At 46.1% G+C, this 12,410-nt stretch overlaps 1 protein-coding gene and 1 non-coding gene across 2 annotated transcripts in view; both read left to right on the top strand.

The window, feature by feature from the left end:
• Positions 1–12,410, top strand: part of SMC5 (structural maintenance of chromosomes 5) — a 403,478-nt gene that overhangs the window by 320,388 nt on the left and 70,680 nt on the right. The window contains exon 18 of the mRNA XM_063913893.1: positions 3,693–3,818. Coding sequence (XP_063769963.1) covers positions 3,693–3,818 — 126 coding nt within the window. The remainder of the gene's footprint in view (positions 1–3,692; positions 3,819–12,410) is intronic.
• Positions 5,919–6,037, top strand: LOC134935121 (5S ribosomal RNA). Its single transcript, XR_010179915.1, has one exon. It is a non-coding gene; the product is annotated as a 5S ribosomal RNA (ribosomal RNA).

Here is a 12,410-nt window from a genome sequence, read left to right as displayed (position 1 = left end):
ATGATTTACTCATAGAAGTTTACGGCCCTCTTCCTGTACGTGAGGTAATGTTACAACAAGATCAGGGAGTGTAGCATGACTTACCGCGGCTGTGTCTGACGGCGAGGCGGTTGAATGCCATGTCCTAAGCCGAACGAGTATTCATGGTGTAGTCGTTTCCTCAATTCTTCAGGCTACGAAAGAACTAACGACAAAGGGTTACCAACGTAGTTGGAGTACCTAGATGTCTTGGTGTCTTCCACAAAGACTTTTATGGAAGTTTTTCAGATTTGCCTGGCTTATCCATACTTTACAAGCCGGTGTGGAGGCAAGCATAATAACTTTCTTTACGAAATTTCTTTCGGAAGGTGGTCATGCTATTGACTTTAACATCCGCAAGGCGGTGTCGAAAGTGGTGTTTTTTGTCTCACAAAGGCCTGGTTTGATTATTCAGGTGGATAGTCAGGAATTGGGTACTAGGTTGGTAGTTCTACCTAGAGTGGTTTCTGGATTTGGCAGAAATCCATCTTTTTTGTTGCTGGTAATTTTTAGGCATTAGCCGTTTCAAATTTCCTTGATCTAGCTGGGGATTTGAGTATGTGGGTTGCCAATTGGGCTCAGTGTGAAGTAACAGGAGCTCTGTTCTATGGCATGTTTCCCAGCGTGGTTTAGAAGACTGTGTTATGTAGTCTGTTACAGGCTGAATCTGTGATGCGGTTTGGCGTGTTTATTATACGGCTGGATTGTAGTCACCGAAGTAGGTGGAGGTCTATCCTTCTCGGAAGGTGGGCTTACTCTCGGGCGGATGCCCGGGGAGTCTCTGCAGGTCAACTTTGCAGAGAGGATTCTTGGTCGGGTTCAAACACTTTTGCTTTGCTCTACAAGTTTGGTTTCCTGATTGTTGGGGACCGTTTTGTTGGCTTATGCGGTGCTGCAGAGTCGTCCGCACTCTCCCGCCCGGTTTGGAGCTTTGGTATAATCCCCATGGTCCTTTTGGAGTCCCCAGCATCCTCTAGGACGTATGAGAAAATAGGATTTTGGTACTTACCGGTAAGTCCTTTTCTCTTAGTCCGTAGAGGATGCTGGGCGCCCGTCCCAGTGCGTACTGTGTCTGCAGTTATTGATTTGGATTACACCCTGGTGATGTGTTTTTCTCTGTTAGGCGTTTGATACCGTTGTTCATGCCATGGCATGCGGGGTGTTATTGTTGCTTATGTGGACACACGGTTGGTGTTAAGTATTTTCTCAGCATGTGGCTGTGTTTTTGTGCATACCGTTGGCTGGTATTCTACTGAAGGCCAAGTTCTACGGTGTGTTTGAGGTGTGAGCTGGTAGGACACTCACTGTGGTATAACAATACATTCTTTCCTCGAAATGTCCATCTCTCCTGGGCACAGTTTTCTAACTGAGGTCTGGAGGAGGGGCATAGAGGGAGGAGCCAGTTCACACCCAGTTTAAGTCTTTATAGTGTGCCCAAGCTCCTGCGGATCCGTCTATACCCCATGGTCCTTTTGGAGTCCCCAGCATCCTCTACGGACTAAGAGAAAAGGATTTACCGGTAAGTACCAAAATCCTATTTTTTACTAAGGAGTGGCTACTGTATATGGTAGAGTGGCTAATCCGCCGATCCACGTGTTTTCTGATAAATTGGAATTGACGACTTGTCGAAAAGGATTGAATAGGTTGGAACAGTTTCCGACTAAAAAAGTCGGAAACTAACGTCTTTCCGACAAGACGGCAGTTTCCGACTACAATTGAATACATCTGGGGGACGCTTCCATTTTATCCTCATGTCCTGTAGGGCCTGGCACCAATTAAATGAATTGCTGACATCAACCTTGAATTAGGCCCTATTTCTAAGGGCTTAGCTTTTAGCAATGTTTTATTTGTGTAATTTTTTTTATATACATTGGGTGCTTAGTCCCTGGTCACAGGCGACAGACACTAACAGAGTGGGAATAGATAGATAGCGGCTAGAGCCAGAATACCCACTCTTTCAGCCTCTGCAGTTAGTCACCAAACTGTGCGCAGTCACTGGGGCTCTGTACACCTGATAGTCTGAGGAATCATCTTTAAGGGAAAAGTATTGGCCCTCATTCCGAGTTGTTCGCTCGTTCTTTTCCTTCGCATCGGTGCGATTTTCCACTAACTGCGCATGCGCAATGTTCGCACTGCGGCTGCGTCAAGTAAATTTGCTAAGAAGTTTGGTATTTTACTCACGGCATTACAAGGTTTTTTCTTCGTTCTGGTGATCGGAGTGTGATTGACAGGAAGTGGGTGTTTCTGGGCGGAAACTGGCCGTTATGGGGGTGTGTGAAAAAATGCTGCCGTTTCTGGGAAAAACGTGGGAGTGGCTGGAGAAACGGGGGAGTGTCTGGGCGAACGCTGGGTGTGTTTGTGACGTCAAACCAGGAACGACAAGCACTGAACTGATCGCACTGGAAGAGTAAGTCACGAGCTACTCAGAAACTGCAGAGAAAAATCTTTTCGCAATATTGCGAATACTTCGTTCGCAATTCTGCTAAGCTAAGATTCACTCCCAGAGGGCGGCGGCTTAGCGTGTGCACTGCTGCGAAAAGCGGCTAGCGAGCGAACAACTCGGAATGAGGGCCAATGCACTGTGCAAAGTATTCCCCATTTACCTGCTACATTCGGCACACAGGTGTACTGATGGAGTCATGGGCAGTCTTTTTTTTTTTTTTTTTTTTTTTTTTACTTGCCTGCTCAAAACTGCTTCCCCTGTTTTTACACCCACGGCTGCAGGAAAATAATCTTATGGCAAACCCATGCACAAGTCAGCTGTATGCCCCACACTTCTCCACCATCCTCATGAAAGCCCGCCACCTGCTGCTAGCTTCTCTCCCAGGAATGTCAAATACTGCAAGAAGTGTAAATAAGGAGATGTTTTAGGTTAATTTTGGTTACTAGTTTTATTGTTTTAATTAAAAACAAAACAACTCTTCTAGGATACTGACACACAAGTGTAGGTTTAATTAACTTATTTTTAATTGCAAAACCTTTTGAAGTTTGGATTTGCAGTATATTTAGAACTAAATTGGTCCGTCTATATAAAAAAATTCTTAAGTTGAAATTGTATTCTCTTTTAAAAAATTTTTTTTTTAAACAATTAAATTTATAGATCTTTAAAATAGAAAAAAATTGTCTCTGAAGAGTTTGTGTTCATTCATTAAAACAACAGTTATTTATTTAAAAATATGCTATAAACTTACTGAAAAGCACATGTTCATCTCCACCTTGAGTAAAGCAGCACTCCTCAGCTAAATAACATGCAAAATACCAATGTAAAAAATAAATATTGCACATTAAAGAAAAAAATGCAGCACCTGTAATTGTTTAGTGTGATAAAAATACAGTTATACCGATAAAGTTCATAGCACAATAGGAGGGATTATTGACCTAATGAAAGTATATGCTATAGTTCCTCATTGTAATAATAATATTACTATTATTATTATTATACTAATATTTGTGTAGTTTATTTAGCATATGGTATCAAATATAATGTTAACAGATTCATTTTTTTCAGTGAAGCTGCTTAATAATTAGGGAGTGTGTGTGTGTATGGAGAGATAGAATAAAATATATGTCCTGGTTGTACTATACCATTGTATATTATAACTGAGAACCATTTTAAATATGTTTTCACATCTTCTATACATTAAAAGCAATGTTTTTTTTCTCCACTCCAAAAGGGTCAATATGCTGCTGTGGATGGGCTGAAAAGTAATCTGCTGGACAAATGCAAAGGTCTCTTGAGAAAAGCAAGACAAGTGTGTAACCTTGGGCAAAGCGATGAGGTCCCGCAAGATTTTCAAATTGTAAGTATTTACATATACCAGTAAGTGGACACATTTGCACTGTAACTCCAGATAAGTCATTGCACATACAGATTCTTTCCTCATCTAGCCTCAGTACATAATGAGTCGCTGCACACAGGGCGCATGAGAACTGACACGTCCCGTGCGACTTGGTCAGTGCTGGCTGTCTTTTTTCCCCATGAAAATGCGCCTTATTCGCGTCACTATGTGAATAAGACGCACAAGCAGACTATGCTGATTAAAATGATATGCGGCATGCCCATATTTTGTGTGGACTGCAGCTGTATCTGCATACAAAATGCTACATTAGTGTTTCTCCTTCATCCACTAGGGGCCACTGGAGTGTAGTTACAATGGGGGGATAGTAGGTGGTATTGGTAGCTGGCACTTTAAAAATTCTCACACTGTGGCTAGCTCCTCCCCTACTATCTCCCCTCCAAGCCAGTCTTAGTTAAGTGCCCGAGGTAGCTGGTTCACTTGGGTTTAGCTGAAGAATTTTCTTCTTTTTTCTTTATTATTTTATTTTTCTTACACACACTCACAGACTGGCAGCTCTGCCACTGCCAGTCTGCACCGTGGGAGCTGCCGGCGGGGTCCCATCGCAGCTGCGTGCGGCTAGGGATGGGCCCCGGCTGAGGGAGACACTGAGCTCTCCTGAGTTGGCGGACACCGCTGCGTGCGGCGCGTGTCGCGGCCACTCCATCCAGCAGAAGATTCCGGCAGCATGGCAGCGGTGAGTATCAAAAATGGTCGGACACCGCTGCGTGCGGCTTGTGTCGGGACCACCCCACCACAGAAGATTCCGGCTGGACGCCGCTGCGTGCGGCGTGTGTCGGGGCCGATCCACCAAGAACACAGTGGTGAGTGAAGTATACTTTATTTGTGGTGGCTATGTATGTTTTTAGAGCAATCTGTTTATTGTTGTACAACCCACTCCAGAAGGGCTCTCTGGGGCTGTAATGTACTTTATTGTATCCTTACCTGTCCTCCTCATGGAGAAACAGACAGGATGATTGGGGGAGGCTGAGTATGTGTTTATACAACCCTGACTGAAAAACGGGTGTGTGTCATTCTGATAACCCTCTGCTCCCCCAGCTCCCCGCACCCCCCGCACCCACTCAGCGCGACTCACAGAGCCGGCACAGGGATCCCGCTCGAGCGCAAAGCAATGTTTAAATTTGGCGCCTTGTACGGAGGGGGCGGAGCTAAGTCCCGCTCTGTAGAGCGAGCTCAGCGCTCCCTGCTCCCAGGCGGCGACTCGCGCTCTGTTCAGCGCAACACTCCCCGGCGGCGGCTAGCAGATACAGGGCTCTACTAGCGCTGTATAGCGGGCTCAGCGCTCAGCGCTCCCCGGCGGTGACTCGCAGGCCCAGCGGAGGGTACAGCTCGCTTCCCGCTTAGTTTTGCAATAAGGCGCCATAGCCGGGGGGCGGAGCTAACTCCTGCTCTGTACAGCGGGCTCAGCATTCTCCGCTCCCCGGCCACTGTTATAGTGTAATAGGCATTTATGTGAGTTTAATGCACATGGTGCTGAGGAGAATGTGATATAGTCAGAGTGGCTCAGCACTAATCCAGTTATCCACTATATAGATTTTATCGCATAGCCCAGAGGAGTTTCACTCTGGCGGCCATTTCCTCCCTGCACAGACCTGGCTTCATATTTGCAGTGTCTCCTATAGCCCAGTGGGCTAATCTTGCATACTCAGAGACAAATACAAATAAAGTCCCAGGTATATTAACAGTTAACCCGCTTTACTCAGCGGGCTCCCAGGTCTCCCCGTCGCTAGGCAACAGCTCTGGGATTTGTAACTTTTCGATACTTCAGGCTGCTGAAATATAGATACATTCCTCCTGCAGTAGAGTCCTCTACCCAGCATTTTCCTACTTGCAAATCAGGGAACCTGCTCTATTACAGTAGCTGGGACTCAGCTCAATAATAATTAAAAGGATCTACTGTGCAGTATTTATTTACCTACGGTGTGTGTGTATATATACATATATAGTTATGTTTGTGCATGTATATATATAGATATATATATTTAAGTGCGTGTAGGTATGTATATAGATAAATCCATAAAATACCAGATATAGGGGATAAAAGCCTACGGCCACACCACCCTGAACACGCCCGATCTCGTCTGATCTCGGAAACTAAGCAGGGTCAGGCCCGGTTAGTACTTGGATGGGAGACCGCCTGGGAATACCAGGTGCTGTAGGCTACTTCCGCAATGTTTTCTAATAACAACATCTTGCACATAACATTTTCCCCCATCTTTCTCACAGGCTGGTCACCATTTTGAAAAGCCAGCGGAACCTCAGAGAAACATCTGGTGCACCTTAATTAGCGGTACACTAAATACAGGGCGGGGTGTTGCCTTCCCTTTATTATTCCTTGTTGTCACTAGTTACTAATGCTATTTGTAATTGTGGAATGCGTGTAAGGCATCAGACAAATAGCGCTGCGGCTCAGTACGCTAGTAGCGGGTATCTGAACAGGGGTTTGAATCCAAACAAAACTTTAAGGAGAACTCCTATAGCCTAGGGCTAAGACTCCTGTCCCACAGCGCAGCGTTGCTGGTTCAGGTCTCCGCTGCTCCAGAAAGTTTATTTTAATCGTATCGGTCACTACACATTATAGTGCAGACCTTACGTAGGGCTCTGTTTATTTAACCCACCTTTTCTCCTTTCGTTTGTCTCTCCTGGGATAGTCGAAGAATTCCCTCTTAGGTGTGAAGTATGCGGCGGAGCCATCTGCTTCGCCCTCCACGCACCTGCACACCCCTGTTTGATCAATGATGCAGGTAATGTCACTATTAACCAGACAATAGCTCATCAGGTAAGCCCTTGGACTTTGGTTTCCAAGGTCACAGGATCAAATCACAGCGGGACCAAACACACCTTTCCAAAAAGAAACTTTGCTAACATTCCATGCATTACTGATGTCTGTTTTCTGTGGATCTGAACCAGTGTCTCAGAATATACAGGTACATAATACAGCAGTTCATCTGATACTGCAGGTAAAGGAGGAGGACACGTCAAGTCCATCAGGGTTCCACGCCATTGACGAAAATGACAGCGACTGGTTCAGTTTCGGATGAGCTGGGCAGGCTCCGGTAGGCGGCCGACAGACACCCGAATACACAATATCAGGTATCAAACAGGGTTTGTTTTCCTATCTTTTCCCCGCAGATGGCAGGAGATGGTATCAGAACCTCTCTAGGGTATACACCTCGGTGTATCGCCGGTCCATCAAGCCGCCGTTTTCCTGAGGCAACCTTGCTCAGGGATCCATCGACATATGCGGCAGCATGGTTCTACCGTATCCGGAGCAGGTAGGTTGGGGAACAATTGTCCTCTAGGTTACAGGATGCTTCGCATCAGGATCAATTGATACTTTGATACAGGTCAGAATCACGATTCTGCTTTATGTTCCTTGGAGGTCTCCATGTCTACAGACTCGGACCCTGCATCTTCGCTTGGGCTGTCTTAACCCGACGACCTCTGGGGCTGCGACAGTGACAAGTAAACATGAAATCCTACGGGGCAGATGGTTCTGGGGAAGGAACTTTCTGCAGGATTTCTTGAACCAATGGAGGTAGGTCCACTTTGATTTCTCCTACTACTGCCCCAGCTCCAAGACAGACCTTTACTGGTCTTCCCTTTAGATTGTTTCGTGCCCTTTCAGGTTTTTGACTCCACACGGGTGATATCTTCGTCGCCAGGGGTTCTCAGGGTAAAAAGGCTGAAGCAGAGGTTCAACATCCTCAGTCCAGTCTGATTTTATGTCATCCTATACACCCATTACACCTGCAGGGTCCCAGGGTAGGCGCAGGTCGATGGGAGAAGGCTTGGGCGGTTACAACCGTCTCAGGAGTCCCTCGGCATGGGTCGGCTGATTTACGATGACAAGAGAGTCATACTGCAGGCTGCGCTCCATAGGTTTCTAACCGCAAAGGGTGTTGATCCCTGTTTTACACACATCATTTGAATTAGGACAGTTCTCAGGCCTTTGTTTTCTTTTCACGTTCCGAAGCCAAGTGGCTCGGACAGGCCTATTCTGGCCTTACAATCCTTTTAGTCTGTGATTGCTAGTTTAAACAAGAAAGGGAGTTTTACGTGTCCCTTGTCTTCAGAGATGCCTGTTTACTGATTTCCGTTGGACAGGCTTTTCTCAGATTCCCCCTTAACAGGATTCTCATTTTCACTGTAAGTCCTTTACTCTTCTCTCTTCCGCTCCCACAGAGTTTAGGAAGATAACAGAATAACTCTTTTTCAAGGGCAGTGGGTGACGTTGGTTCCCTAATGGGACAATTTACTGCTACTATCCCACTCTGTACATTAGGTGGCTTCTGAATATCCGGAGGATCCACGAGCTTCTGATTCGACACAGATCCAATTTATGCTCCGCATAGACGTTTCTCAACACGGTCCGTCAGAGGTTTTTTCATTCCTCGGCACCAGAGACTCTATTTCTTCAGTCAAGTTGCGACGTAATGAGTGGTCGCCTCCATTCCTCTCGGAACGGGGGACAACAATCTTGTTTCCAGATCAAGCCACCAGGTCAGACTCCTGGGTGAGGGAACATGCCCCGGAGTTTTGTCAGCTGGTCCGCTGTGGGCGGAGATTTCGGATCGACCTCAGGGCGTTCTGACTGACTCTTTAACCCTTTATTACTCTCGGACGGCAGTAGCCGTGGAGGCCCTCAGGGCTCCGGGGAGTTTTCTGGTTATTCTATCCTGCCTCCTTTTCTATTTCTACTTCATGTTCAGTAACACAGGAGGGGATTATGCGTGCTAGTCCTCTCGGTGGCGCTGGTTGGGCCACGCATGACTTGAAGATACAGATACGCCTGTTGTCAGTAGAGGAGCCTTGGCTCCTACCTCGACGGGACTGTCTACTTCAACAGGCTCCTTTTTTTTTTCTCCTTGTTCAATTTTACACTGGTTTCGGTTACCCGTGTGACTGTTCACGAGACCTCAGAAGGGAGGAGTTCCCTAGTTCGGTTAGGCCTACTGGGCTCCGATTTCAGAAGTCTATTACCTCTTCTCGCTTTTGCCACTTTGGGAAAACTTTATGGAACATAATGAAGATAAAAGGGGGTTTTTCCCCCTTCTTCCAGTTACCATTCATCTTTGGTTTCTCTGGGAGGTTTTTTGCTCCGCTGCGCTTCAAACCACACTGACCGGAATTTTAGGTCTCTGCCTTTTTCGCTTTTCTTCCAAATGAGATTAGCCTAGCGGCCGTAAGTTCGGCCTCTTGTTCAGGGAGTACTCTATTGGCAACTCCCCGGGCTCGGCTTCGGCCTCAGCGGTCGTTTCTTCCAGAGGGGAGGTCCATTTTTCATATAAATCTGACACTAGTGGTTTTCAATCCTCTCTGAATGTTGTCAGGGCTCGTCAACTCTCTCTACAGAGGTCTCAGGCTATTCGATGAAGTGTTTTTTCTTCTTTGCTCTGGACGATGCTCCCGTACTAAATAGCCGGGGCCCCAGCATATGCTGGACAGTTGGATACATCTGATCATCAGACAGTCTTCTTGGCGGTTACTAGGGAACCTCCGTTTTCCAATTCAGCGCGCTTTACGCGCATTGTAAGACCTTCGTGGGCAGCCGCCCGCGGGGTCTCCATGAATATTTTGTCGGGCGGCTACTTGGTCAAACCGACATTCGTTTTGTCAAATTCTACAAGTTTGACACTTTTACGGCCTCTGCATCACTGTTTGGCCGAGCAGTTTTTACAGGACTCTCAGCGCTTTCCCACCCGTTTTTTGGGAGCTCTGGGACGTCCCCATTGTAACTACACTCCAGTGGCCCCTAGTGGATGAAGGAGAAATCAGGATTTTGGTACTTACCGATAAATCCCTTTCTCCGATTCCACAGGGGCCACTGGACGCCCGCCCAGCGCTGTTTCTCCTGATTTTTGTTTGATTAACGATTGCAGATCACCATATGACTGCTTGTTGGGTTCAGGCTAGCCTGGTTTTTTGTCAGGTTCTGTTCCAGGTTTAGTTTGTGTTCGCCTGGTTTACAGGGCGTCGTTAACCTCCTCTACCTTACGGTTTGTTTATTACAGCTCTCCTCGGGCACAGTTTAACGTAGACTGGCTTGGAGGGGAGATAGTAGGGGAGGAGCTAGCCACAGTGTGAGAATTTTTAAAGTGCCAGCTACCAATACCACCTACTATCCCCCCATTGTAACTACACTCCAGTGGCCCCTGTGGAATCGGAGAAAGGGATTTATCGGTAAGTACCAAAATCCTGATTTTTCAGGAAATCGATACGACTAAGACACACTTTTTTTTGGGGGGGGGGGGGGGGGGGAATGCACAAAAAGATGCTCGCCGATAGTAAACATGTTGAGGACTAGGTGCCAGCTAGAAGGGACACATCTGTAGCTACGAAGTGTGTCTTATTTAATTTATTTTAAAGGGCATGCAAGCAGCATTAAAGTAGGCTTTCTATGGTTTGAATAACTGCTTTTTATTACTTAAATTTAGAAGACCAAACTATTCAATATTTAGCAGAAAAAGTGTCTATATTTGTTGACTGATAAGTCACACTATTGGTTGAAGAATAAAACCCTAGTAGTACCTGCATGGCACACAGGGAGAACATTTAGATTACTGCAGAGTTATCTTCTGATTTTTTTTTTCAGCATAACCAATAATAGTCCATTGAATTTCAGTTGCATTGTTATCAGTCATTGCTGTGAATTTGGTGATGACTATAATATTTGTCCAGTACATGTCACAGTATGCAGCTAATTTAAGGTTAAGCAGTGTACTCAGAAAATGTTACACCCACTGATGATTGGAAAACAATTCTGATCGCATTGTGTAATGCATGGCTGTATTAACTGCAATTTATGCAAACCGTATGGGAAAGAAAAGTAAACATACAGCAGTGGTTCTCAATCTGTGTGCTGTTGCAACCTGGGGTGCCTCAGATCACTTGCAGGGATGCCTTGAATTGGTGGTCCAGGACCAATTCCAATTATAATAAACAATATATGGTCCTAAGATAACTTCTGTAATACTATAATGCTTGGGGTGTGTGGTGTGACCCTTAATCTGCGGATCCATTAGGGCAGCTTAATTGTGTGCACAAAGATTTTACCAATTTTCTTACCCAAAACTAGTGCTGGTGGCTGCCAGGCATAACATATGTAGTCAAACAGAAGTAAATCTTGTCCCCAGTTTACTTCAGTTATTTCTTTCTAAATTTCTCAATAAGAAATTTTTGGCCTAGGGATGCTGTGAAAAATATTATGCTACTCCTGGGCGCCACGATTCAAAATAGTTTGGGATCCACTGACATACAGTATTATGAAAGTTGGTGATGGGGAATCCATGAGTCTACAAAATGCTTTCCTCATAATGGGCCTGATTCAAAGATGGATGCAATAGCACAGCCACTATGTCTTTGTGTTCAGCTGCTGTGCTAAGATATGCTATTGCCGCAGAAGGTGTCTTGTGTATAAAGACATCTACTGCCGGCTTCTGTTAACCACAGCTGCTATGTCCGAATATGCAACATCGGGTCACTCTGTGTGAACATTGGCTGTCTGTGTAATCCGCAGGTTACTTGTGATAGCTGGTGTCATGCAACTGGGGCTAGTGAAGCTGCATTGAAAGACGCAGCCACTGGCCTCAGCTTACCCGTCAAACAGGGGTTGACAGCCCTTCATTTTCAGAAAAGCTGGCTGCCACCGCATCGCTGTCTCAAGTGGCATGCTGTGGTTTAGGAGACACAACGACAGTCATTGCAGAAGTCTGCACATGCTCAGTACAGGTCATGCGTGCATCTATAAACATTGGAAATGTACGCCACCAACAGGGTTTGCATTTAACTCTGAATCTGGCCCAATAAGCAGTAGATTCAGATTGTGAGGTCAGCTTGAACTGGGTCCATCAATTGTGTCCTTCCTTCCTTTCCTGTGTTCTGTCCTCTCTCTTCCTCATCCGTCCTTTTGCTTCTGCACTGGAAATATTTCTATTGTGTTCACAATTTGCAAACTTCCAATTTAAGCAAAAACGGTATGCCAAAATGAGCTGATCATTTCTCTAACGTCCTAGTGGATGCTGGGGACTCCGAAAGGACCATGGGGAATAGCGGCTCCACAGGAGACTGGGCACAAAAGTAAAAGCTTTAGGACTACCTGGTGTGCACTGGCTCCTCCCCCTATGACCCTCCTCCAAGCCTCAGTTAAGATTTTGTGCCCGAACGAGAAGGGTGCAATCTAGGTGGCTCTCCTGAGCTGCTTAGAGTAAAAGTTTAAATAGGTTTTTTTATTTTCAGTGAGACCTGCTGGCAACATGCTCACTGCATCGAGGGACTAAGGGGAGAAGAAGCGAACTCACCTGCGTGCAGAGTGGATTGGGCTTCTTAGGCTACTGGACATTAGCTCCAGAGGGACGATCACAGGCCCAGCCATGGATGGGTCCCGGAGCCGCGCCGCCGTCCCCCTTACAGAGCCAGAAGACTGAAGAGGTCCGGAAAATCGGCGGCAGAAGACGTCCTGTCTTCACTAAGGTAGCGCACAGCACCGCAGCTGTGCGCCATTGCTCTCAGCACACTTCACACTCCGGTCACTGA

The sequence above is a fragment of the Pseudophryne corroboree genome, chromosome 1 (genome assembly GCF_028390025.1).
Source record: "Pseudophryne corroboree isolate aPseCor3 chromosome 1, aPseCor3.hap2, whole genome shotgun sequence".
Taxonomy (NCBI): domain Eukaryota; kingdom Metazoa; phylum Chordata; class Amphibia; order Anura; family Myobatrachidae; genus Pseudophryne; species Pseudophryne corroboree.
Note: the sequence above shows the minus strand (reverse complement) of the source record. Positions and strands in the feature narration are given on the sequence as shown.